This window comes from Mus caroli, chromosome 8 (genome assembly GCF_900094665.2).
Source record: "Mus caroli chromosome 8, CAROLI_EIJ_v1.1, whole genome shotgun sequence".
Classification (NCBI taxonomy): domain Eukaryota; kingdom Metazoa; phylum Chordata; class Mammalia; order Rodentia; family Muridae; genus Mus; species Mus caroli.
The window spans coordinates 47,774,463-47,802,456 of record NC_034577.1 but is presented as its reverse complement, the minus strand read 5'-3'; the positions used below and the strand labels follow the sequence as shown (position 1 = coordinate 47,802,456).

The 27,994-nt window shown below is 37.8% G+C and overlaps 1 protein-coding gene across 3 annotated transcripts in view; it reads right to left on the bottom strand.

Moving 5' to 3' along the window:
• Positions 1-606: 606 nt before the first annotated feature.
• The window catches only part of Asb5 (ankyrin repeat and SOCS box containing 5), a 36,262-nt gene continuing 8,874 nt past the window's right edge, over positions 607-27,994 (bottom strand). Inside the window, exons 1-7 of one of the 3 annotated variants that reach the window (XM_029480802.1) lie at positions 16,160-16,418; positions 7,701-7,780; positions 4,953-5,060; positions 3,889-4,039; positions 3,585-3,719; positions 2,500-2,691; positions 607-1,230 (exon numbers count right to left, since the gene is read on the bottom strand). In XM_029480802.1, the coding sequence (XP_029336662.1) occupies positions 1,103-1,230; positions 2,500-2,691; positions 3,585-3,719; positions 3,889-4,039; positions 4,953-5,060; positions 7,701-7,780; positions 16,160-16,283 (918 nt within the window). In that variant the 5' untranslated portion in view covers positions 16,284-16,418 and the 3' untranslated portion in view covers positions 607-1,102. Of the gene's footprint in view, positions 1,231-2,499; positions 2,692-3,584; positions 3,720-3,888; positions 4,040-4,952; positions 5,061-7,700; positions 7,781-11,153; positions 11,254-16,159; positions 16,419-27,994 lie in introns of those variants that run through there. The other 2 variants (XM_029480803.1, XM_021170729.1) reach the window with 2 other exon arrangements.

Here is a 27,994-nt window from a genome sequence, read left to right as displayed (position 1 = left end):
GAATTGTAGCGTGCCTCTTCTAACCTCCTTCCAGTAGGAGTATATGAAATTACATATGGAAAGAAAGCCCTCTTCCTCGTAGTGTGAAACAAGAGAAAGGGCATATGGAATGAATTTGTCTGCTTCCTTGATCATCAGCCCTATCTCAAAGACTGAGGCCAAGGCATGCATTTCTCAAGGGAGTGACACAGTCCCTTAAAGTGCAGACACTCAGAAGTTAAAGAGCCCTGGCACACATTCTTCTGAGACAGTTATTGTGGAACTCTCTCTTACTGTATGAATTGATAGCCCCAGAATGTAACTCAGGCCTTTGTCACTGAGGCATAGAGTCCATTTTCTTCAGTGTGTTATAGATAGGTTCTGACAGTGTTTGAACTAGAAGAAGACTACAGTAACATAAGAAAGCTCTGAAGACATTCCTTCAGAAACATCTCTTGAGAAGGTCTTCAAAGAGCCCTCACAGGTCTTTAGTCTCCCACATCTGTCTGTGTGAGGGCAAGACTAACTTTCAGGCCCTCTAACTTTTAGTCTATAATGAAACTTACTATGTGAAAGTAAATTTGAGGTCCCTCTACAGAGGAGGAGAGATTATCTTTCTTTTATGAATTGATTATTACAATAGCAAGTGCATAAGTCATCTTTATTTCAAAAAGCATAGTAATTGCTCTAATTTTTGACAATATTAAAAACACAGGTAACCAATGACAGTATCTGAAATTACAGTTAACCATTTTTGAGAATACAGATCCTTCAAAATGTAACATAGGATGAAATTTATAATTAAACTAATATTTTAGCAAAAGTGTGCAATTTTCTTTCCACTCTATAATAAAAAAACATAAAATGAATAAATTCCCATCTTTCCCCTAAGTCAAGAAGATACACCAAGAATGCTGAGATGGTATAGATGTTTTAAATATAATCCAAAGACCGTAAAAATTGATAAACAGTACCAATGAGTATTCTTCAGATGAAAATCCACTTAGATTTTACCGCTTTCCTGGGTGAAGTTATATGTATCATCACCCTTATCTTCTATATTTTAAAAAGAAACCAAAATAGAAAATTTTGATTTCTTAAGAATGTGAAACTATTTTCTGTGTTATCGATACTGTAAGAAATTCTGCAGCAATGTTGGTAACTGGAGCTGAGGGATAAGATGGAACCTTTGTCTTCCTATGTAGTTGCGAATGCAGAGTCGGCACAGTTGGCAAAGAGAGCTTGGGGTAGCTACAAGAAGACAAGAACATATTTGTTAAAAACAAAATTACACATGGTAAGATATAGTAATTGAAAGCATACAAATTTTAATTTGGCGGATGACAAATGTCTTTTATTATTTATATTGCCTTTATTTAAGAAATCTTGAGGTATATTTCATGAGATCTCATGACTGAGAAATGTCCAATATATGTTCTTTAAAGCATTAAAGTTCATAGTATTGGAGTTAAGAGCACGTGCTGCTCTTACAGAGGACTTGGGTTTGATTCCCAGCACCCACGTTATAGCTGCCAACCATCCTTAACTCCAATTCTAGGGGATCTGGTGCCCTCTTCTGGCTCCTGTAGGCAGCAGGCATTCAATGTACTTGCATGCATACAGGCAAAACACACAGCATACAAATAACTGAGAAAAGACATAATTATCTTAAGATTGTCTAATTATTCTCTCACTGAAAGTTTCAAAACAAATTCCGATCTTTAATGGAGATCTAAATCAATCTAAGATACATTACCAAAAGGCACAATTTTAAGTTACAATTATATTTCTGAACTAAGGTTTGCAAATTTTGTTTAAGAGAAAAACATAAAAGGTAAAAGTAAAAATATTTCCTCCAGAACACACACCATCCCTTATACCATGGTGCATGAATGGCTTGGAGATGGAGCACGGTTGGGTAGACAGCTTGCTGGAGGATATAGAGATCTAATTTGAACCACAGCACTGAATAAACTAAGCATGGCCACGCATGTCTAGAACCCCAGCCCCAGAGAGGCAGAGGCAGAGGATTAGAAAAGTTCCAGGCCAGCCTGAGATACAGGAAACTCTGCTCCCTCCTCCCTCCAAAGAACAGCAACAAGGGGAGGGAGTGGTTGGAGAGGTATTCAGGTGCCTATAAATGTGGCTCATTGGTAGAGAACTACCCTAGCGTGTGCTGCTGTGTTGTGTGCTAGACCTAGGGCTCAATTACCCAGTACTCAAATATACTTTTAAAATAGTGATGTAGCTAAAAATTGTGTCAGAAAACTACACATTATACATTGTTGAAACATCCAACATATTATACTAAAGAAATATAAATATTTAGACACACTAAAAGAATTCTAAAATTATATTTTCCTTACATAGGACCTAAATTGAGGTTTTTTTTCCCCCACAATAAATAACTGGAATTTCATGCCACTGTTACTTCGTACATTAACAAAGCACTTTTCACTTTCATCTATTTTGGGAAAGTATATTTTTCCATTCACAAGCATTCCCATATTTTCTCTCTACCTTCATGTTGAAGAAGTATTCTTTCTACAGCACTGTTAGATGTAGCCAAGTCGACAGGCCGCAAAAGATCCGTGTTCTTTGCATTGATATCTGCTCCAAATTCTAGCAGTAAGTTCACGATTTCGGTACTGGGTTGTTGAGCAGCAGCATGCAGTGGTGTGTCCCAGTACTTGCCTTTGTGCACATCAGCACCTGTATGTGAACAGGGAGGAATGATGAAAAGGCAATCACTCACGAGGAGTTACCTCTGTAGGGAAAAGAGGGGAAGACAACATGGAGAAGGACACATAAAGGACCTTTATTGATAATGAGCGTTTTGTTCATAATATAGACTTCATAAATATTGCATATATAAATTGTTAAACTTGGTATCTCTGGAGATGCAATATATACATTAGTTTTTTTCAAATATTTAAATGCTGTTCTTGTAAGAGTTGCCTTGGTCATAGTATCTGTTCACAGCAATAATACCCAAACTAAGACAGTAGGCAGTAAAGTTTTTCAAGTACTTAGAACTCTAAAGTTTTGTGGGATTTGTTTACATACTTAGCAATATTATATTCAGTCTGGAGAATCTTAATTTTATGACTGCTTACAAAGAAAGGCTTTTCTACTCAATTATGTAACAAATGTGTTCTGATTACTCAGCTGCAGCTCATAGAGAGTGCATATTCATCTATGAGCTTTTTTTTTTTTTTTTTTTTTTTTTTTTTTTTTTTTTTGGATTTTCGAGACAGGGTTTCTCTGTATAGCCCTGGCTGTCCTGGAACTCACTTTGTAGACCAGGCTGGCCTCAAACTCAGAAATCNTCCTGGAACTCACTTTGTAGACCAGGCTGGCCTCAAACTCAGAAATCCGCCTGCCTCTGCCTCCCGAGTGCTGGGATTAAAGACGTGCGCCACCACGCCCGGCCATCTATGAGCTTTGACATATTCTCATGAAGTAGAAGTTTCCTTAGTAGACTGCATATGCATAGGTGAGAGCACTTATAATAAGAACCTTTTAGCAATGAGATGTGACTTTTGAAAGAAGCTAGTTAGACGAACAGATAATTATCTACATGTATGGATAGAATGGAAAATTACCAGCATAAAGAAGCTTCCAGATGCAATGGAACTGCTGTGACATACAAGCTACATAAAGAGGAGTTCCCAAGTGAGGAATGTCTTGGTCAACGTCTATGCCCCAGGCTATCAAAATGTCGAGACATTCATGGTGACCTGCCAATGCAAAGGAAAGACAGCTTTACATTTTGTCGATGCTCTCTTGAACACATACCTCCCCCTACCCATGTTTCCCACAGAAGTAGAATCCATTGAAAGACAAATCGGCATATGCATTATCCAGAGATATTTTCCTTTTAAACTCCACCCCACCCTGTTAACTAACCTTTACTGGCAGCCTCATGTGTTGGAGATGGAAAACAGGTCTCCAGTTGGGCTTTGGCGCCATATTCCAAAAGGAGTTCTGCACAGCTTGCGCTGCCTTGTGAGCAAGCGTTGAACAAGGGAGTCACGCCATCTATGGTGATTGCGTTTGCCTAAACAAAACCCAAAACCTGAGAATGAGATTTGAAAGCCATGTGGGACTAAGGAACTTGTTTATGCACTGTCAAAATTTCTATGACTTGCAAGTCTGACAATGTGTATTTACTTCATACACATCAAAGAAAGAAGCTTAAACCTTCGAGAGATCATCGAAATGTGATGCGGAAGAGGAGTCACAGGAATGGGGACCCTACTATTGAAATGCATTGGAATAAAAACACGAGTCAGGTACAGAACCCAAACAAATTCAACAGGAAGTCAAAAAAAGAAAGAAAAGAGAAAGGAAGGAAGGAAGGAAGGAAGGGAGGGAGGGAGGGAGGGGGGAGGGAGGGAGGGAGGGAGGGAGAGAGAGAGAGAGAAAGAGAGAGAAAGAAACCAGTAATGGTGAAGGAAATGACAAGGCCACTTTACTAGTAGAGAGTTAAATATGGCATATCGTGGTTGTGTGTGTGTGTGTGTGTGTGTGTGTGTGTGTGTGTGTGTGTTTGAGAAGATCTCACATCACCTGAGCTATCCTCCAACTGTCTATATAGGAGGATCTTGAACTCCTCATTACCCTGCCTCCAAAGATACAGAAATACAGGCATGCACCAAAGCTATTATTTCTGAGAATTTATTTCTGGAGACTTTGTCAGAAAATAAGCAAAGATACAAGATGCAGATGCTCATCTTTTGTTCTTTTGATTCACAGAAGCAGGAAATCTAAGGAGCCCCAGTGTGCTACTCTATACAACGGCTGGGATTCCTTTACAGGGTGTCCTGAGGAGCTGAGGCAGTTCTAGGGCACTGTTCATACATACTCTTGTTTTCCATACTACTATGAAAAAGAGAGAGAAAAGGAAAAACGAGAACCTGGCTTCTGTTGGTCAATAGATGTGAAATTCTTAATTTACTTTTTGAACTTACATTAGCCCCAGCTTCCAGGAGAGTCCTTGCACAGGCCACGTGGTCACCCAGGCAGGCCTCATGGAGTGGAGTGACATGGTCTATGGTTACTGCATTTACATTATAACCCTACAGTAAGAAGAGAAGGTACACAATGTCATTCATCCCCATAAATGTCACAGAGACTTTTTTACAAGATGAAAGAATCTAGTCAACTGGTTTCCAGTTTAGCAGTTGAGCCAATCAATTGTTGAAACTCCTTAGCCCCCACTTCTAGCTACACACAGTATGCATGTTAGGCTACTGTGATGTTATCTGACTTATGTTCTAGAATTTTTTAATTTCAGCTAATCATTAGTCTGTCAAGTCAACTATTTAAAGCTTTCCTCCATGTGGCATTTGTGTCAATTGCTTACTTAATATTCTGCATTTCATTTTACTTCTGCTTCTTTCCTTGAGCTTTTTAGAGGAAATGTCTAACTGACAGAAGGAGGGCCCTTTCATTCAGGACAAGTTTATGAGTTATATCCTTGCTGCTCCTGTTCAATGTTCTCAGCTTTTGATGTGTGTGAATATAACAAGCAGTGTGGTGTGACTGGCTGGCTCCCCACCCCAGCCCCAGCCCCAGCCACCCAGCCTCTTCTGCAGAACAAGGTAAGCCAGAGCAAGCCTTTCCCCTGAGTGCCTTCTTGCAAGACAATTGGTCTCAGTAATGAGAAAAGTAACTGATATAAATCAATTATTTTTCTTTGCCCTGTCACAGGGAATACTGTTGAAATATTCCTATCACAGGAATGGGTTGTAATATTATACTGTACTCAATAAATATGCTCAATTATTAAATATCAATCAAAATTGATTTTAGAATGTTTGAGATGGAAAGGTTAACTACCTTTTATCATTATATAATATATACATATTTTATCATACCATGCCTATGAATATGTAATCATTTTAATATGCCCCATTCACAAGACTAATTGAAGCTTAGGAACCTCATGATTACTATAGCACTCTTACCCAATAATGTCAAGCATTTTGTTACTAGATTCTGGCATGTTTTCTTTAGAGTTCGTTTTCTTAAGGTTTCTCATTTGATAGGATTAAAGACTTTTTATAAACTGGATAATTTGATTTGACTGTGATTATACAATCAGTGGTTAATCTAAACCAGGAAAATAGAGTTTAGTAAATTGATTTATGAATGTGCCACTCAATAGTTATTCATTTAATAGGTAAGATTAAGTTATATAGTAGGATTGTCTTCAAAATTAAACTTGTGTTTAAATTGTGACTCACACAATAATCATGAACAAATACTTTGATTTCTAAGTTTTAGGGTAGTCATAAGAGTTAAACGGGATACATACTTTTACAACAATTATTACCATTTCCAGTGGGTAGAAAATAAGAGATTTCATTCCATTTTCTACATTAATCCACTTACTGTGCTCCAGTTTAGCTAACAATATGAGGTTAAATCATATAAAATTATTAGGATATAAATTTCTTTGCCTTGTAGAGGATCATTTATAATTTATTGCCCATTAGTGATCATTTTACTAAGAAAATTATATGATGTTTCAAGGCAACAATATCTTCCTAACATAGTACTGAGTGTCATAAGCTGTAACAGGGAATAATATGAAGCCATAGGCATAGACAGCCACACTGTATCTTTGTGGCTAGCCAGCGGCATTTTTAACCATCCTTGTCCTTTCCAAGATCTGGAGTTCCTAGTAAGCAATTTGGTTTGAGGAGATGCTACCACCCCCTAGTGTGACCAGATACCAGAAACATGTGAGAGGGCTCGGCTGGAGCCTCTCTGTTCCCTTAGCCAGCATATCTGTGGACAGGAGGTACATTGAGAAACACTGTGACTGCCTTCCTCTAGAAGCACTAGGTGACCCTCTCCAAATGATTATCTCTTGAAACCACTGACCTTTTTATACAGGTCCTTCCCCCATCATGAAGTAATGAGCAAAACAGTCACATGGCTGTCACAGGACTCCAAGGGAACACCTTGGACACATGGTCATGTTACAGGTGAGAAAATGAAACTCTGGGTAGCCCGTGGCTGCCCTCAAGCGTCAGGTGTTCAAACTAGGTTGTTAGGAACTAACCTTTCTCATAGTCATCTGAGAAATTTCTTTTTATGTCACATGGGGAGTTATTAATGCCCCAACACTGAGTATACATTACAGTCAGATAGGAGGCTGTGAATATTCAATGGGCTGATCCAAGCTAAGTTACTTTCTGTTTGTAGGAGGAATCCTTGCCTTTCTTTCTCCCTCTGCTCACTCTGAAGAAGCAGGCAGGCATAGAAATAAGTACTTTCTTGCATTCACAAGCAGTTTATCATAATATTTCATAAACTACCATAATGTAAAATGTGCTGTTTCCACATCAGCTCTGAGTACCCCTTTGGAGATATTATATGACCAAACTAAGTCTATATTTAGCTATACATATTACACCAAATTAAGAATATTTAGAGTAATATGTAATACATAAATAAAAGTGCTAGTCTAAATATCTTTATTAATGGCCAAATATACTATGAGAGACAGTTGAAATAGGAAGACATAGCAATATAACAAAGCATTCATGAAGGAATTTTAAATGTAAAATGGAAACTATGGTCTTCCCTAATACAAGTTACAAAGAAGGAACAGTAGTGACACTTTTAAATTCATTACTTTTGAGTGGATTTGTTTTGAAGGTGTTCTATGCACATAGGAAGGGAGCTGACATAAAGTAATAGTTTACTTGTGATAGCAATGTCCTCAGAGCAAGAAGACGGCCTTGACTTGCAGCTTCATGCAGTGGTGATCGATCTGCCCAGGATCCTGTCCAGAACAACAACAAGGAAATCGTGGGGTCAATGTAAACTCTATTAGGCTCCATCAGTTCTAATATCATATAAATTAGACACAGTCAGCATTTAACAAGGTGACCCAGTGACTGTTCCGATCTTAGGAAACTTGCCCATACATAACCAGAAATAAATGCATTTACTGTATTTTTAGCAGTGCTCACAGCCAGACTCATGTCTCCACACTCTAAGCCTGTCCTGTTATTCCTCCTAATCACAGGCCTCACACTGTCCTGGTCCTGATGTGAGCTGTAAAATGTTGCTAAGAAGGTCAAGTAGCTAATCCTGAAGTCTGAAACATAGCATAGCCTCAGGGGGTCCTAGAAAGGGTAATCAGAGGGGCACAGGGGCAGCTATTTTTGAAATGGTGCTACTATTGTCAAAGGCTCACTGGTAGAGCATCATTCTCCATGTATTTGGTGTGGGTGGGTCAGGGCACTTAGCTCCCAACCTAGATGTCATGCCCCATAATTTCCCCTTCTCAAGTGACTCTTATGCCCCACCCACTAGGTAAAGCAGTCTTCTTGCGTGAACTTTCTTCTCTTCCTCTTCTAAGAGACACATCAAGTGCTCCTACCTCACTTTCCCTGTGGTCACTTAAGCAGTTAAAAATTATTCTGGGTATTTTTCCTGCAAATTCCTGGATATTATAGATAATATATTATAGATTCAGTGTGATTACTTTAAAGGGCTTTAAAGTGATAAAAACAGACAGAAAACACCTATTCAGATAAATTTTAAGACATAAAAGCAACACTGACTAAAGAGAAAATGTTCATAAAATAGTATGGTTATGACTACTAATATCTATCTTCTTGTCTGCTTCTCTTCCACTGTTAAATTCATAAGATATGGTAATAATTTTACAGGTTTTGATTGGTTTTACTATACAAATTGTTATAAAGTCACTTGACTGTTCATAAAAATGCAAGTTTTATGAAACACTTTCTAAATAAATCATAAAATTATTAGAGCCATAAGTACAGAAGAATGCTGTATTTTAGAAATGATTTCATTATTTCCATCTTTTAGAGAATTTAAAAGCCCAATTTGATTCTACCCAAGCTTGACTAGAACCCTGTAAATGCTGGCCAAGTAATTCCAGTGACCAAAGTCTGGATATATGTGACAAGAAAAAGAAGAGAGCACATGAGTGTGACATGGAGGCTTGGAGTCACTTGTCAGTCAACAATCTCTTTATATGTAATGGCATAACAACAGTTTACTGAAAATTACAAATGTTAGAGTAAGGGGGCAAGAGAACATTTTCTCTTTACTGTTGACTTATAAATCACGATGGTGTTAGTTGATGTTAAATTGACTATGTGTATGACACTAGGTCTAAGCACTTTACATGTATGCACACGTATATACATGCAAACTGACATGCACCCAGGCACATACTCACACACACATATTCAAAGAAGGAAGGAAGGAAGGAAGGAAGGAAGGAAAGAAGGAAGGGAGGGAGGGAGGGAGGGAGGGAGGGAGGGAGGGAGGAAGGAAGGAAGGAAGGAAGGGAGGGAGGGAGGGAGGGAGGGAGGGAGGGAGGGAGGGAGGGAGGGAGGAAGGAAGGAAGGAAGGAAAAGGGAAGGAAAGAAGGAAGCAAGCAAGCAACCAAGAAACGACAATTTCATGGCTGGTGAAGTGGCTCAGCAGGTAAGGGTGCTTGCCAACTTGAGTTGGGTCCCTGAAACCCCCAAAATGGGTGGAGCTAACCAACTCCCACTACTTATGTTCTGTCTTTCATATATGTGCTGTGACCTAGTTTCCAAGATGAAATATAATGCTTCACAAATCACACACATTTGTTTGTTTTATTACTAAAGATTTTAGTGCAAAATGAAATGTGGGGGACTTCAAAATGTAGATTAATCCTTACAGTGAGCAGTCAAACAGGAAAGAAAATGTTGGCTTTCAAAACAGATCACATATTGGGACTACTACCCTTAGTTTCGTCCACAGAGAGGTAGAAAATCAATGAGTTTCAAATAATCAGTGCTTGAATTCAGTAATGTATGATATTTGCAAGGTCAAGGTTTTAGTTCTTTTATAATGTTCTTTTATAATAAAGTTCTATTTGTACTTGTCTTAAAGACAGATGCCAAATTATATGATTCTGCTATATTATGACTACCCATTTTTCTACTGTCTCTGACAAGACAGACAGATGCTAAGATTGACAAAGGCCTAAAAAACTGACACCTGAAGGTTTGTTTTTAGGGCAGGTCCTTTCCAGTGTTATGAAGGCCAGTGTTATGCTTCTTAAAGCAGCAACAAAGCTAACAAGGTTTATAACTGAGAGCTTCTCCACAGCCTTCCCAGCAAGCTTGCCTCTGCATTCTAATGTTTTGTTAACCAGAATGACTGCACTGATGCTCAGAAAAATTGGTCCCATCTACACCAAAATAAATAACTGCATTACACTTTTTCTTTCTGGATTAATCAATTAATCAATGAACCAATTTATTAAAGAAATGATTTATAATATGCATACAAGCCTATACAAAAATCATTTGTTAGCCAAAAGGTGATGGCATACATATTTAATCCTAGCACTCAGGAAACAGAGGCAGGCAGATCTCTATGCTTAAGGCCAGCCTGGTCTACAGAATGAGTTTAAGGACAGCCAGGGATACACAGAGAAACACTGTCATGAAACAAACAAAACAAAACAAAACAAAACAAAACAAAAACAAAAACAAAAACTGGTTTGTTTTAAATTCCACTTAACTAATTCCCAAATGACCTCATATCACTTGCTTCCTCTAATTCCTTAGGAAATTTTCTATAATTAATCTTAGTAACATGAAAATCAAAAGATATTAGATTGCATCCTAATTCTGTTTCAAAACCTTTTCACCCGTCCCTTCTATTCCTAGTCAAAATCAGAAACTTAGCAACTATAAGTTGCAAGTATCTATTCAAATACTTTCAGTGTAAAAATATCATACTTTCCCATATGAACATGATTTATATTATTTTTATATGTTTTATGTTTTCTAAGATCAAACAAGATATAAATATTTTCATATATAGCTATTTCAATCTCTGTCCAGTATCTAGGAATAAAATCCTTACTGGAAAAAAATATTCAGCTTAACTTATCAAGATAAATTATCCGTATGAAATTGTTTTACAAAATATCTGTAAACACATACTGCTATGGTCTGAGGAGCTATGTGGGGTGAGCGTCTGTATTTAGAAACAGCACTCGTTCTCAGACATCTGGTTTATTATTACATGGTAAGAGCCTGCTCCTGCTTTGTAAATATCACAGCACAAGAGCAAAACATTCATGGTTTAATATCTATATGTATACAGTTTCATAAAGATCTATACCATACCTAAGTCACCATCTCCCCATGGCACTTCAAGCCAGCCACTGCTGAGGTAAACCCGACTCATCTTTTTTTAGAAGCACAAAAAGAAAAAAAAAAAAATCACTTGTCGTCTACTAGTTGTGTTCAGCCATTTTAAGGACCTTGAAGCTCCTTGTAATATGACTTGGTGCTTAGAAAATCCGATCTATCTTCAAAAATGTTTTCTCACCCCCTCACTGAGTGCCCTCTCTGAGAAATAGTAACCCTCGCTTATTTTTATCCTTAAGACCACAGCTCCTGTCAGGAAATGAAAGCATTTTACTTTTACTTCTGCCCTTGCCTATGACACGATCTATCGTGTTAGTTAGTCTTTGCCTGCTTAGAATCTTGGCCCCATCAGTGAAGTGACATCTAGACTCTCTGAAGAGCCAACTTAGCAATGTTGTAAAGGACTTGGGAGTTTGGGAACACCTGCTTGGGTTTTTTGTTGTTGTTGTTGTTGTTTGTTTGTTTGTTTTTGTTTTGTTTCTAATAGAATCCTTTGTAAAACTCTGCAGCTTGAAAATTTAAAGAAGTCCCCAAACATATGTAAGCTGCAGGCCCAACAGCATTTAGTCAATATCCTTTCACATGTTTATAAATAAGTCACCAGACAGGAAATGAGCTATTTTGTGTGCTTTCAAACAACCAGATTAACAGAAATTCTCAAGGTCATGCTTACTGTGAGGGAAGTAAACTGTCAAGCCTGTGTCTTCAAGAACCGAGACTGATCATGTCTTGCTATAATTATCATCTCTATGAAACTTTCCTTTTAATAATGTTATCCTAGATTTAGCTGGACTCTCAGTTGCTACAGAATGATAGACTGAATTACATGGTCATGCAACTTACTCTAATTTCTTATTGTTCACTATGAGTCATTCAGATTCTCATAGGACAGCCTATATGCCTATGGGGTTAGACAGAAATACAAAAGCTAAGAAAAATAAAACCTGTTACAGTTTATCCTTGGGAAACGAACTAAATGTTCAATGTCTTCCCCGATCATTTTTTTTCTATAAATATCCCCAAATCAAGAGATATGAATTTGAAGATCATTTTCAGGAAAAAGTTTTAATTTGAGGGAGATAATCTAATCATACCCGTTAACCACTGTAGATCAATGGTGCTTCCACACACTCATAATGATCTTGGACATCAGATAAGATATTCTTGTTTTTTTTAAAGTGTACATAAGTAACTACCTATGTGAGCTTCGGAAGTCAGCACATGAAAATCAGGTTTTGATAACTGCAAATGTTTCAATAACTCCACCTCCTTCATGGAATTGAAGGCACTGTTAATAAAGTACTTAGCCTAGTACTTTTATAAAATAAATATTTTCATGTTTCTTTCTCTGGAACTTTTAGATGTATATCACTTTTTTAAAAAATTAAAAATTGTTCCTACTTTCTAAAATCATTGACAAAAAAGAAAATAGTTGATCATATATATGTATCATATATATATATATATATATATATATATATATATGGTAAAAATGTTCACAGAAAGCAGCTAACACCACTGCTGAGTTTATTAGAATCAAATAAATAAATTATGACTACATAACTATACTCAACTGATTTTAGGTAAGTTTATCTTTTTGTCATAATTACAAAAAAGTCATAGATTCTACTGGATTCTCAGCAATCAGATCAGCATTGTAATCAATAGACATTAGTGGCCATTTTTGTGATTGCTGATTAAAATATTATGTGAAGCCAATGAAATGGAATAGCACATTTTATTTGAAAGCCAAATAGTGATGGTATACTTAACTACTTTCTTCTTTAAAACCGTTAATAATCACTTGTCATACAAAATGTTTTAAACATATTCTTTCTCCTTTCTCATTCTCCCAATTCCTCTCATATCCTCCCCACTTACCTACCCAGCTAATTTCATGTTTTCCCTACACCTTTTCTAAAAACAAAAGAAAGAAAGAAAGAAAGAAAGAAAGACAGACAGACAGACAGAAAGAAAGAAAGAAAGAAAGAAAGAAAGAAAGCTAAAAATGGGAAAGTCCTCCAAAAAGAAAAAAAAAGGAAATCAAAATAGAAATACACTAAATACACCAATAAGACAAAAAATATCAAAACCAAAAACAGACACAGAAACCATGGAGACAAGTAGAGGACTGGAAAGAGTTCAGTAGTTACAAGAACTTGTGCTTTCAGAAGACCCTGTTTGGGTCCCAACACCCACATGATGGTGCACAAGCATCCATAACTAGAGTTCTAGCATGAAAAACCACCTCTTCTGATCTCCACTGGTACTAGATGTGCACAGTGCACATACACAAATGTACGGAAAACTCTCATCCCTCATACACATAAAATAAATGTAGAAAATTGTTTAATGTTATACTTTGAGATGGACTCTTGGAATTAATGAGTTTATGAATAAATACATCATTAAGAGATTAGCATTGTACAAACTAGCAGCTAAGGCTTTGTGTCTCTTCACTAACTCATGAGATCTTTACCAGTCCCTGGGTATAACTATCACCCACAGGTTGATCTTTCATTTCCACCTAGCTATTCAACTTCTTCATTTAGATGTCTAAACAGGCAATTCAACTTAAGGGAATCCTTCATTTGAGGCCCCTAAAGCCCTGCTATTGGCAAATGACAATTCTACCACTAGTCATAACTTTAAAAAAAAAATGAGCATGTCAATTTGAGATGCAACCACACTGTTCACACTCCTTTGAGTCTACTTGGGGTTTTGTTTTCAAGGTTTTTAGACAGTATAGTCCAGGCCATACTGGATCTCACTAGGTAACTCATGCTGGCGTTAAACTCAATGGAAATCTTCCTGCCTCAGCTTCTAGTAGGCTGAAATTACAAAAGTCACCCACCATGTCAGTACTCTGTTTCATTTAGTTACATTGTTTGATGTCACAAAATGAAATTCTGTAATATTTTACATAACCACTATATGATAGAGTCCAGTTCTGACAGCCATACTATACCTCACCATATATCAACTAATGATTAATATACTTTTTATTACATTTAATTGTTTAATGTGTGTCTGTGTGTATGCATGTACATGTGTCACATGTACACTCAGGCCAACACATGTGGGTAGAGGTCAGAGAACAACTTGAAGGAGACATTTCTGTCTTTCTACTATGTGGATTCTAAGAACAAAACCCAAGTTGACAAGCTTGGCCAGAGGGCATATTTCTCTTATACTCTGAACCATTATTCTGGGCTTAAACATTCCCCACATATTGGTGACTCCAATTGTCTTCTCAACTTGATATTCTATTTCTAGCTGACTACTTAATGACTCCCCTTAGATATCAAAGTAGATAACCCAACGGAATTGAACCCTTGATTTGAAGGCCTTAAAATCTCCTTATTGGTAAATCATAAAATTCTACCTATCTATAATTTTCCTGGCCCTCAAATGACTTCTAGATTTAGGAAATCAGCAGAATCATGTACCTTTGTGAATATCCCTACACATATGCTTAGGATAAATTTCTAAAATTTTGATCTTTATCATCAAATGACCTGCATCATGTCTGGACCTATTTACACTCATATTAACAGGGTTGGAAAATTCTGAACCTCAATCTAACAGAAGTTTGCTTAAATAAGTCTTGCTTTTTTCCCCCTGAAAATATATGCAGACAATATCTCATTTCCCATAATTTCAATAGGTTTAAAGTAGGTCAAAGGTCATTTATCAAAGTTAGATTTGGAATGTAATTTTATGGCTTTCTTTCAACCTTCTATGGAGTTTCTATCAACACTAAGATGCAAGAGACACATTGAGATGAATTTAAACACTAGATTTTTGCCATCTCCCACACAAAAATTATCACTACTTTCTGAGGTCTACCACAGAGATCTTTTCCTCTCCATTCAGGAAAAGTCTGTAAGATCTTCATTTCTACCATAATCACTGTGGTCACTGAAGACATAAAAGCTTATAACGTGCTGTGAGGCTACTTATTGATGCTTTCCGAACCCTAGCAAGTAATAAATACATTATAAAATAACATTGAATCAGGCTTTTGCATTTTAAAATGACAGCTCATTTGTTTCTGCTTGCTTCCTTTGTAGTTAACTCTTTGCTCATATCATTGGGCGATTTTATTGTTAAGCATATTGATAACATTTAAAAAGGAGACAGGTTTGTAATGAGAAGACACAGTCCAACTGCTTGTTTCAATCTTTTAAAGAAAACAACATATGTTCCTACTTAAAAATGCTTTGTCTAAAAAGTGACCATCATTTACAACTAACCATCTTCAAACCCTATCTTATAGTAAACACAACTGTTAAGGTGGGATGACACTGTTTCAGACTCTCTATTTCCAACATTTAAATCATCTTTTATGTGTATATAAAAATTTTATTTACAATTAATATTTTAGTAAGTAGATAAAATGAAGTACAAATAAACAGGCATATGACACCCAGGGCTAAATCACATTTCAATCTTTTATGGACTATATTGGCGTTCTGTTCTGCTAAGGTGTTTTCTCTTTTTAACATAAAATTCCCCCATAATTGTTCCTTTAACTGCCATGTTCATCCTTTTTATACTTAATATGATTTTCTATTATTAATATTCACAAAGTGTGAGGACATCTCCACAAAAGTCTCACACTCATTTTCTGAAATCATCCTTCCAGCCTATGGCCTAATTTACATGATTTTTAAAAGTCGATGTTGCTTAAAAACAGCCTTTTCCTGCTTAATAGCCAGCATCCATTTCCATGCCAGTTAGAGATACTTGATAAAAGGAAAAGAGGATTAAGCCAGACTCTAAAAGTTTACCATCATCTTTAATATACAATCAAAGTGGAGAATCACTTTTGTGGCATTGTCACAAAACTAAAAGATGAGAACGCTGTTCATGCCGTACAGTCACACCTTAAAATCCGCATTCTGGAAAGCACCCACAGTTTCAAGTTAGTATTTGCAAAAGAGGTCACCATAGTTTATTACAGCGCCTGCTATACTAACCTTGACTTGTCAGAATACCCCAGCTAGCTTTTCGCTTAGAAGAGCATTCCTCTACATTTGCTAGCTTTCTTTTCATGAGCATTTGCTCAATGCCGTTCCTTTCAACAGCAATGTCTGCAGACATACTTGGTTGGGTTGGTGGGGTTTTTTTTTTTTGTCTGTAACAAAGCAGGTGTCACAAGAACAAGTGCTCTACCCAGAAGAAATAGTAGCATCTGGCTTTCTACCTACTTCTTCCTTCCCTTCAGACTTTCACAAAGGTTCCTGTGTGCAGTCTGGAGAAAGGCTTCAACATTGAACTCTACTCAGAAATACTTGGAAAGGGGCTGGTAGATGCAGTGTGGGGGGAAGGGCCAGACATGCTGTACCATTTTCTATTTTTAAATCAGAGACTCTCGGCAGCAAGAAATGTTTAACTCTTTGTGGGATCCAAAATGGGAAACGTTACTAAGACAGCTTTTCTTGGTAAGAACAGAAGACAAATAAGCTGTTACTTTGGTGTCAAAGCCTATTTGTATGATATGCAAGTCAATCAAATGTAAAATTGCCCACTGATGATGGCTGCAGACAGAACTTCAGTCATACAGCTCAGTGATCAGGGAGTGATTAGGGAGTCTAAGGCTTGCTCCACCATCATCAGACATAAGCATTATGTGTGCATTAGGACCAGATGGTATCTAACTCATGTCTTACGTTTGTGAGGATCTAAGGTTAGAATTTAAAACTTGCAGACATCTTGTTTATATAGGCACAGCTCATTATCATGCTTTTTCCCCCAGAGGTCATTTCTAAACCAAAAGATGTCAGCAGGCAATTTAAGTACAGCTGAGATTTTTTACCCTAAATGGTAACGGAAGGAGAAGTTGGAGGGATGAGAGGAAAAAGTAAACATGTGCCTGTTCTCTTTTGCTGGCATGTAGCGCCGAGCAGGGCTCCCAGGCCATGATGGAGGGACGAATAGCAACTGAACTGCGATGGGACTCCAAGGATTAACTGAGCCGCTCATCATGTTACCGGGTATTAACAGACTGAGATCTGCCCAGATGAATACTGGCGACAGAGCCTGATATCTGACTTCGTTATTACCATCGATAAGGCTTTAGCTGCTATCGGCTCAGAGAGGAAACGAAATAGCCAGAGCTCTATCTCCCTGCAATAAGTCAAGTAGGAGGAAAAATATTTAATAAAGAAAATGAGTTTCCACACTACCTGTTTACATCTGCTGCTGTTTCAGTGCTGGTATTTACATCAAATGAGTCCTTAACGGATACCAAAAAAAAAATGTCTTTCTTATTTCAAGTTCTGGGCTTACTATTTGGATGTCTCTGGAAATTTCACCTAAAGATATCCCATCTTCGTTTCCTTTACCATAGGTCATGTGGGTGTTATCATAGTCTTCTAACTATAAGAGTCTTTGATTCAGTTTTTAGGAGTCACACACAAAAGAAAAGCTAGTACATGAGTTTTAGGTACAATGTATTACCACTGGATATATACCACTAGAGGGGCTTAGATACTTCCAATAAAACTTATACTCTGGGACAGCTCATCTTAGGCAATTTGCATGGGTAGCTCATTCCCCAGATGAAATAAAGGCTAAAAAGGCCTTTTCAGTTTTTGGTGTTCAACTTGAGCCAATGATTTAACTATTGTGTCCTTACTGCAACGTTTATTCTTTCAAATAAAGTATGAATTCTTTACAATAAAAGTAAATATTATTTTTGTTTAATAGTAATTAAATCAGTGAAAGGAAATTCAGTTTAAAGCGCGGGATTTTTCAGTTTCATGTTTTTATTAATGTACAATAAATACAGGAAGCCTCAGATACTGGAGTAACTTTGTCCTTAAAACAGTGGTAGAGATGATGAATTCCACTGAACTGTCTCTGTGCTCAGCTCTCCATCTATGCTCTGCAATTAGATTGCAAAGCCTGAGTCATTACGTTATTTCCCAGGCCTTCATTTCTTAAATGCTGTGCCACTTTAAAGAGGACTTGACATAGAAATTTAAGAATGCCTCAGAAGTTTCTCTATGGCTCTTGTGTTATAAACAAATTTCTAGTGCAGTTAGGGGGAAAAAAAAACAACCAAAACAAACAAAAACCTATTATACCCACTTTGCTAGTGCAGTATAAGTCCTTACTACTTTCTAAGCACTCTCTTTATACCCACAGATAAATGTAGCTCTCACTCCTCATCTAAGAAGCTTCTCTTGGGAGCAAATGGAAACCATCACAGAAAACCACAACTGGACACAATAGAGAGATCAACAGATGATGAGAAGCCTGGCTCCAGTGGATCCAACGCCATCATAGCTCTGCCACTATGGCTCAAAAAACATTGGGGAAGAGAGGGAGGAAAGGCTATAAGAGCTAGAGCACCAGAAAGTCTTCTGTGAATCCAGTTCTCCTGTAAATGGCTGCATGAGCAAGACCACGACAATGGCAACATCAGTGGATGTGTTTATGTGAAAGGGAGAAAGTATCACAGGGTCCCATTCCTAGACAAAGAACTATGGGTCACAAATGACTTCTGGGAGAAGGAGAATTGGCTTCTACTAAGAATGAACACACTTATTGCTTTTCCAGTGCAGAGGGGAAAGTGATATACAAATGACTAACCAAATCAGGTTCTATCAAGATACATATACACATACATATGTGTGTATGTTAATACATATATACACATATAAATATAAACACATATACATATATATAAAACCTTGGAGAGAGAGAGGGAGAGAGAGAGAGAGAGCATAATAGTTAAGGAAAATATCAACTTGAGGAATAATTGGAGAAGTTGGAGTGGAGGGAGGGTATCTGGGAGGGTGGCAGGGAGGAAAGAGGAGGTAGAGGTGATGCAATACTATTTTAATCAATAAATATGTATTTTAAAAATAAGACATTAGCTTTGACCATGTCTATGTATGTAATTGAGTTATGTTCTGGCTTTGAGATAGACTGTAGCAGATTTTTCTTCTTCTTTTTTTTTAGGTTAGGAATTATTTACTGAATAAATTGACAGTGGTAACTGTGTACAGATTGTGTTAAGTATTATGGGTAGAAGGGTAAATGCAGCAAAAATAAAAACTGTGTGTTAGAAGCATTTAAAGGACTTATTTTCTTCTGTGTTTCAAATTCCCCATAGTGTTTTTACATTGATTTTATAATTTTTTAAAGGACATTTTTTAATTAGGTATTTTCTTCATTTACATTTCAAATGCTATCCCAAAAGTCCCCCATACCCTCCCCCCCACTCCCCAAAACTCTTCCTTTTTAATATTGTAAATTATTCAGAAGAAAAGTAGATTTTTAAAAGTGATGTCACAGATTACAAGATGTATAATAGGTCATTCAATTAAAAAGTACAAAGTGTTGAATAGAGTCTGATCATATTCCGCATGCTCTGCTTAGCTGCATGTTTCCTTAAAATAAAACACAGTAAAGACTTGACGCAGATCCCTTCAGATGTTGCTTATCTATGTGCAAATGAGGATGGAGTCTGTAATCTCCTCTCATACAGATGAATCTAAGAGCATCCCTAGTGCGAATGGAAAAAGCCAAGCTGGATATATTATAGAATATCATTAGGTCATATAAGTAGGTAGAAGGACCAAGATAAAACCAAACAATAAGTTAATTAAGGAAAATTAAATCTTATAGAACTCTAAATCACTAAATTTTAGAGAAAAAGCAACAAAAATATATTTTGAACTAGAGATGACCCAGTATTTATATGGAGAGTGATGGGATATGGAAGGATCTGATGTTATTCCCAGGAGCTATTTTATTCCCATTTTTATTAGTGCCAATGTGTCTGAACACACCGAAATCTTTGATGTGCTCACCAATCTCCAATCAAAAAAGTGAGGTTAAAGTGAGACACGTTTTCCTAGGAGCCTATGCCATGGACGTTCTTATAGAGGGCAGAAATCCTGTCTTGTAGACACTGCGAGCCAGAAAGCTAAGAGGCGAAGCTTTGTGACAAGACAAGATCCACATAACACTGTAAAGCAGGATTAGGCAAGAATAAAACTGTAAAAAAAATAGAAAGTGGGCCTACCTCCTGACCACTTAAAAATCTAAACTCAAGACACACATTTAAACTATTTTGTTATGTCAGCATAGCCATGCCAAAAAGAGACTACTGCTTCTGGGAAGTACTGTTTAGATAAGTGGATGGATGCCAGACAATCCCCTCAGCTCAGCATTTCTGAGAGACATTTCTGAGTGATGGGACTTGGATCCAGAACAGCTTTTCTCCCACTGTCAGAAAAAGACAGAAGAAACAAGCAAACCCTGCTTATATCTAGATTGGCACCTTCCCCAGAGTTTAACTACTAACAAGTCTTTCGAGTACATCCACAAAGCCATCCCCTGCCTCCAACAGTTACCAACTCATAGTTTGTCTCATCATCTATAATGTACTCTGAAAACACTTCTAGGATTATTTGATGATAAATCTCAGTATATCATCTCATCCATAAATATTTTGGCATCTGTATATTACCTTTTCACTACAATCACAGTATCCTAATCAAGGAAAAACTAATTTTACTATAAAAACAAGCATAGGTTGACAGTTTTTATTTCTTATAGAAGAGCTCAACTTACAAACTGGCTTCTAAGGGGATACTTTCATTTATATAACCTTTACTATTGGGAAAAATAACATATACAACATACACTTGTGATCCTCCCCAAAACACTAAATAGTGTCTTTTACTCTCTATTATATTTTGTGTATATGGTGTGCTTTTGTATTTTTGTGTATGTGTGTGTGTCTGTTTTAGTGTGTGTATATAGTGTTTGTGTGTATATGGAGTGTGTTTATATGTTTTGTTTGTGTGCTTGTGCCTGTATGTTTATAGTATATGTGTTTATGCATGTGTGTATGGTATGCGTGTATGTGCGTCTGTGTGCATGTATATATGGTATGTATGTGTGTTTGTGTGTGTATATAGTATGTACATATGTATGTGTCTGTGTGTCTGTGTGTTTGAGTGTGCATGTATGTGTGGGGTGTGTGTATTGTGTGTGTATGTTGTATATTTGTGTTTATGTGTATATATGGTATATGTTTGTGTGTATGTATATGGTGTGTTTGTGTGTACAAATGGAGTGTGCTTGTGTATGTATATGGCATGTTTATATCTCCTTGTGTATATGGGGTGTGTGTTCATGTGTGTTGTGTGTGTTGGTAAGTGTGTGTTTGTCTGTATATGATATGTATGTTTGAATGTGCATGTGTGTCATGTGTGTGTATGCTGTGTGTGTAAGTTGTTTGTATATTTTGTATGTGATATATATATATCACATAAAATATGTATATTAAAATGATAAAAATGATTAAAGTGATGATATATACACACACACATATATATATACACACACATATACACACACACACACACACACACACACACATATATATATATATATATATATCACATGTGCCACTCCAGGGGCTGAACTCAGGATGCCAGATAGTCATAGGAATGCCCTCACTTCACTTTGTAAACTCTAACATTCTCATCCTTAACAGATGTTTATTTAGTCATCCAAATTACTGATGGGTTAGGGAGTATAGGCAGGATCCTTTTCACCTTATGCCATCACAGAGGCACCTAAGAATGGCTTACTGCTCAGTAGAAAGCTTTCATCCTTACAGAGCCGCATGGCTCACTCCCAAGAGGCTGTGGTGGAGCTTCCTCACAAGGCCATGAGTTCATTCAGTTCCTAGGAGGTGTTCCTGAGCCCCATTCTTGCTTCATCTTACTTCCTATTCGATTTTATTTAAACATGAACAGCTCTAAGTCTGCTGGCCCAGTGAGATTCAATGACCATAGACTGAGCCTGAGGCAAGTCAACCAGGAGTGTGTGGACTGATTGTTATCTAACAGTTAGCCTCTGTTTCAAAAGTCAGTGAAACCTACAGTGGCCTGTCTTGTGGTCCATGATACTTCCCCTCTTACCTAGAGCAGACTAAGTAGAAGAGGGCGCAGGCAACTTAAAAGATGACTTGACAGAAACAAGATAGCACATACGGCTAAGTAAACAGTGTGGCAAAAGACATTTAGTCACGTGTGGAGAAAATTTTGACAAGACACGATATCTAAGTGAGATCTAAATTTTGCCAACTAAGGTACAATTTAACAAGCATAAGCAGGGTGCCCGGTCCAAGCTGGAGGGATGGCTCAGTGGATACTTTCTTTGATCAATCTTCAGGAAGATTTGCTTTCAATTCCCAGCACCCAAGTGGCAGCTCACAATTGTCTGTAATTCTTATTCCAGGGGATCTGACACCCTCATACAGGCATATATGCAAGCAGAAGCAATGCACATAAAAATAAAGGTTAAAATGGTTAACAGGGGTGCCTATTAGCACACCAAAGCATATGCTGTCTTTAGGCTCTTTCAACAAGTCCCTGTTACAAAGGCTGCTGGCATCCTGGCTCCTCTTAGCAATTCAATCCCCACCCTTTACCCTAAATGTTTTCAACACATGGGCTTCCCTTCTCCCAGCTTCTTATTCATTTTTAGCCCTGCCATTTCAGTTGGTGCGTGCTCTCTTGGATCTCTTTGGTGTCTTGGTTCTCTTGACCCTCTCTCTGCCCATCAACCCCTACCCACCTCCTCTCATGGCCAGGTTAAGTTTACTGCTTTTTTTCCTTGCTGTGGGCTCTTCCTAATGCCTGCAGTGGCACTCTCCATCAACCTACCATAAAATCCTTCTCCTCAGCCACACCTTGGAGCAGTAGTGTCCTTATTTCATTCAGGTATAAAACACATTGTCTAAAAGATCAGCCATTTTCATGTGAAAGAATACTTCTGGCACTCATCTCAAGGGGAGACTCCAAGGCCTGACACTATTACTGATGCTATTAATGATGTACTTACAGACAGGAGTCTAGCATGGCTGCTCTCTGAGAGGCCCAACAAGCAGCTGACTGAGACAGAAGCAGATATTTAGACTTAACCTATGGTCTGAAGTCAGGGACCCCTGTGGTTTAATGACAGAAAGGCTGGAAGAAGCTGAGGAGGAGGGTGGCCTCAAAGGATGACCAGCAATCTCAACTAACCTGGACCCTCAAGATTTCTTTCTGAGCCACCAACCAGGCAGCATACATGAGCTGATATGAAGCCTCCAACACATATAGCAGAGGACTGCCAGGTCTGGCCTCAATGAGAGAAGAGGCAACTAATCTCTGAGAAACTTGAGGCCCCAGGGAATGGGGAGGCCTGGCAGAGGGGGGTGGGGGGTTTAGGGACATCCTCTTGGAGACACGGGAGGAGGAATGTAATGAGGAACTGTCGGAAGGCAGAATGGGACGGGGATAACAAAATAATAAAAAAAGATAAAGCAAATACTTTAATAACTAGGAATCAGGAGGTATTCTAGGTTATTTGGTCTTTATTTCTTATTCTTGCTTTTAAGATAGGGTCTTACGTAGCCCAGCTGTCCTCAAATCCTCTGTAGCTGACAGACTTGAAGTATATAGCTCTGCAGTACCCTGTCAAGCTCATAATTTAAAAAAAAATACAGTGTCCAGAAGAGGACACAGAGTTCAATGTAAACGGAAATAGCAATACGTTTGAAGCCTAGAAGTCTCCCGATTGTTATCCTGACACCATCGCTAGAAAGTCTTGGTAAACTATGTAGCCTCGACAATGTCTACCACAGGTTTGCTGGCTTGCATTGAATGCTGCTGTCTGAGGATTTCCCTAGGTGTCCTTGAGATCAATAGAGAACTAGTGATAATCAAGTATTTAAAAATGTAGTCTTGTTTGTTACACTGGAAATGTCTTAATAAACTCAATTATCTATACCCCAAGGCTTTTAACAAAGTGGAAGCGTACATAATCCAATTCATTACTTCATTATGTCAATTCACCAGTCATGAATTTTCCCTGATTATCTCCAGATTTTATTTCTAATTTCATGGCTTCTGAGGCCAAGCTACCAAAATACCATCAAAGAGCCTAAGAAATGAAGCTGGCTGGAAAGCTCTTGCTTAGTACATACCAGGCTTTGACCACCAGCCAAAAATAAAATTAAAATAAATTAAATTAAATACAGGAATAGTTGCTGTCAGTGCTGCCCCCATCCACTGGCTACCACCCAACCCTTCATTCTCTACTGATTAAGTGAAATGTCTGAGGTTGTCTTCAAAATAATTTCTTGGGGAAAACTTCACAAGTTTGTCAGTGCTCTTTTACAAAAGCAAATTTGTATGTATTAAAACATTACTTATATTTTTCTTCCCAATTTATAACCAGGGTGTTATTTCAAATAGAAAACATTCACAATAAAATCTGTTGAAAGCTCATTCATAATGTTGGATTTAATTAGTGACTAATTAAAATTTCCCTTCGTAAATATCTGTTAGCTTGATCTCTCTGAGTATGAAGGACATGTTATGCTAAATTATATCTTCAACCTTGGTAGAGTCTGATTAAGAAATCTCTGTGCCAGATGTTAGGCTTGGAGTCACTGCAGTCGACCTCACTCATAGTTGGCTCTGAGAGCTAATGGGAAGCAAAAATGAAGCAGAACCTATGGGGCAAGCGTATGGCCACGTCTCTCTATAAATATGTTCCTGCTCAATTACAAAGAATAAGAGGAGGAGCTGGTGTCCTATGTAAAACTGTTTGTTGGCCTGACTTGGGGACATAAGCTGATCAAATTGGGGTGGGGTGGGGGCCAGGTGATGAACAGACTATTGGCATGATAAAAACAGCCACAGGACCTGCCGCCTCACACTAAGTTCATGGGGTGAAACAGACAGCTTTGTTATGCTGCTAGCAAATCTTACACTGAGTTCTCAGGTCTGGCCAATGCCATACAGAAAAACACAAAAATGAGAGTATGAAGGCAACATAGCACAAAGCCTCAGCAACTGGCACAACAACAACAACACAGTTTGAATGATTTTAAAATAGAGGAAGGCATCACCAAGAAATATAGCTCCATTAAGGTAAAGAGAGGTCATATTTGTTTTTATCTGATGACCTTTATTCCATATTGAGTATTATTGGGTCTCCTTGCTCTCTCTGACTGTCTACATCTTCTGAATACCTGTTCTAGTGAGAAAAATAAGAAGGTAGTGTTTCTCCCCATGTACTCCAAGGAGTAAATGCTCATCTTTGTGGAGCAAAAGGAACACTAAAAATGACCTAGCAGCATTTTCTAAGCACATTAAGTATGCATGGTGGATGTGATGAGAACATATGCAAATAAAAGAGTAATTTCACTCACAATGTGCTTCAGCTCAGCATGGAAGATACTGGAGAGGAAGTGAATGACAGAAGTATGTATCATTTGCAATGCCACAGGAAGTGCCCTAAAATAGCTGCTGTTTGAAGATCTGTTGAGGACATTCCGAATGTTTACTGAAGCAATGGGATGCATGAGATCATGAGCAAGAGGTAACTTGGGCACTCTATGCGGAAAGCTTTTCTGGGTCAGAAATAATTAACTACAAGTCAAAATATGAACTATAGCATGTTATAACTAAAAACAGAGTGAGGTACTATCAATTCCCAGACTCACAAATACCTTCAAAGAACCTTACGAACTTAATAGGACTGACAGAGGGTGCTGGGGTGGGCAGGACTGTGTCTTGACCCAGGAGAATCATGCAAAGTATCAGCTACTGCAGTGAGCTTCAGATCATTACAGAAAAGGTCACGAGGATGGGAGTGGCTGGGTGGGATTCAACACGACTGATCCTGTCTAAGGCATTTTGATGACAAAACTTGAGGTAAGAAAGATAAAGTGTTATTCTCAAAGTCAGCACTAAGATTGAGAGGAAGCAAGAAGGAGGACCTAGGGTAACTGCTTTTACCTTAAGCTCTCCCCTGCATATGAAATTGCTACCAAGCATGACAGGCTAACACATCTGAACCAGTGAATAGAACGTAAGGGAAATAAAACCATACGTAATCTCCAATACCACATACATCACTAAATGTTGTCTAATGAAGTGAGCTCATAAAGGGACATGGTTAGGACAGCCCCCAGCACTTGTGTGAGAACATGGTGTTCAGTAGTCTCATAAAGTAATGTTTTCCTTACATGCTGTTACTTTGGTAACATACATTTATGTCTCTGCCACTTGCCGGCTTGAAATCTTAGAAGGGTCACAAATCTGTACTTGGAGTAAAATTAGCAACTTGTGTTCTCTAGTCTGAATACAACTGCTGGCAGAAAAAAAAAAAAAAAACAAATACGCTGTGTACCTTAAAGACTTTACATGGAACTCTTCTCCTCCAGAGGACTGCAGACACAGAAATTGTACCATGATGAAGCATGTGTTTATAGACGACTTGGGTTTCTGGTAGCTGTTAAGATGTTATGTTATATTCTTTTTGTTTCCAAATGAAAATTGGAGTTTGTTTGCAAATGTACTTGAGAACAGCAAACATAGAAAGCCATTTATCATGTGGGCCTCAATTCTAATGTTAAGTGCCAAGCTGGCACCTCATCCACTTTGACAGCTTAGCCTTGAGTGTTGGACTGGTACTGTCTTTGTGAAACAGAAATTCTGACCCACTAGAGAGGATGCTGTTCTCTCCTTCCTTGTTACTAAGATGACTACAGGAGCATCCCTAGGATGCCCAACGCTAGAGATAAAATATTTCCTCTCCTTGTAGTTCCCAACAGACACTCAAATGAATAAACCATCTGTGTATGTGTGTTTGTGTGGCGGGGTGGGGGTGGGGGTGGGGGTTCTAAAGTAAAATGTCTAACTTTTGCTAATTAAAACAGGTCCAAAGATTCAACAAGAATCCAAAAAGAGAGTAGCATAACAAATAAAATCTAAAAATGAAGTCTAAAGTACTTATTGTATAATTATTTCCTCCTAACTCAAGCATTCCCTCTGGAAGGATGGATCACAAATCCCAGGAAGCTAATTGAATTTACAAGGCTCAGGAAGCTCGTGACACTTAGGCATCTCACAAAAGTTCGAGGATCCAAAAGGTTCCTCTCCCACCTTACAAGCAAGTTCAGAGGAGAAAAAGTTTTCTGGTAGAGCTGCCTACAAGTTGAGCAGGGAGCTACAAGAACGTAATGCAAGATCATGTATGGATCATCATACATGATCTCTATTTACCTGCAGTCTAGTAGGACCAGATGTTTGATAAGATTTTAAAAACAAATAATAATTTTAAAAAAAGAATGATATCTGTTCAAAGAATTTCTATGAAGAAAGAAATACTATGATATAGTTAAGATCAAAGAAAAAATTCTTGCAAAAATTTTCGTAACTCCCAACTGTGAGCTAGGTTGTCTAAACTTAATCCTGCTTAACTTGTGGCCAACTAGCTAACCATTTGCACTATTATTCCGAATCTGTGTAATGCCTCAGGATGGCTAATCTTTCTTCATGAAGGCAATCACAGGATCCAAAATAAGCAAGGGTATCCTGAAACCTTGATTTAAAATTCTCTGCTTATCTTGCTTAGATTTTTGAAGAGCTTTGTGGTTTGTAGACTTTTTGAATAATTCAGACTCTCTGATACTCATCCTTCTGTACGGTGGAAGCCAGTAGAGAGAGCAGGCATTATGGGACAGAGAATCATGAATTTGAGCATCAGGGTTTTCTTTTCATTCATTCTGTGCCTCTTTTCTTACTGTGAAGGACTAGTGTTGGAGTCCACAGAACCTGGTTTGAAATGTTTAACTTCTAGATACATAATGAACATATGACAACTTAATAAATATTCCAGGGCCCCCACTGATTAGTGCAAAATGACAAATAAAATCAAACACTTGAATTCTGAAGTTATTTACCTAATTTATTAACACATTATTAGAATATGAGGCATGCTTA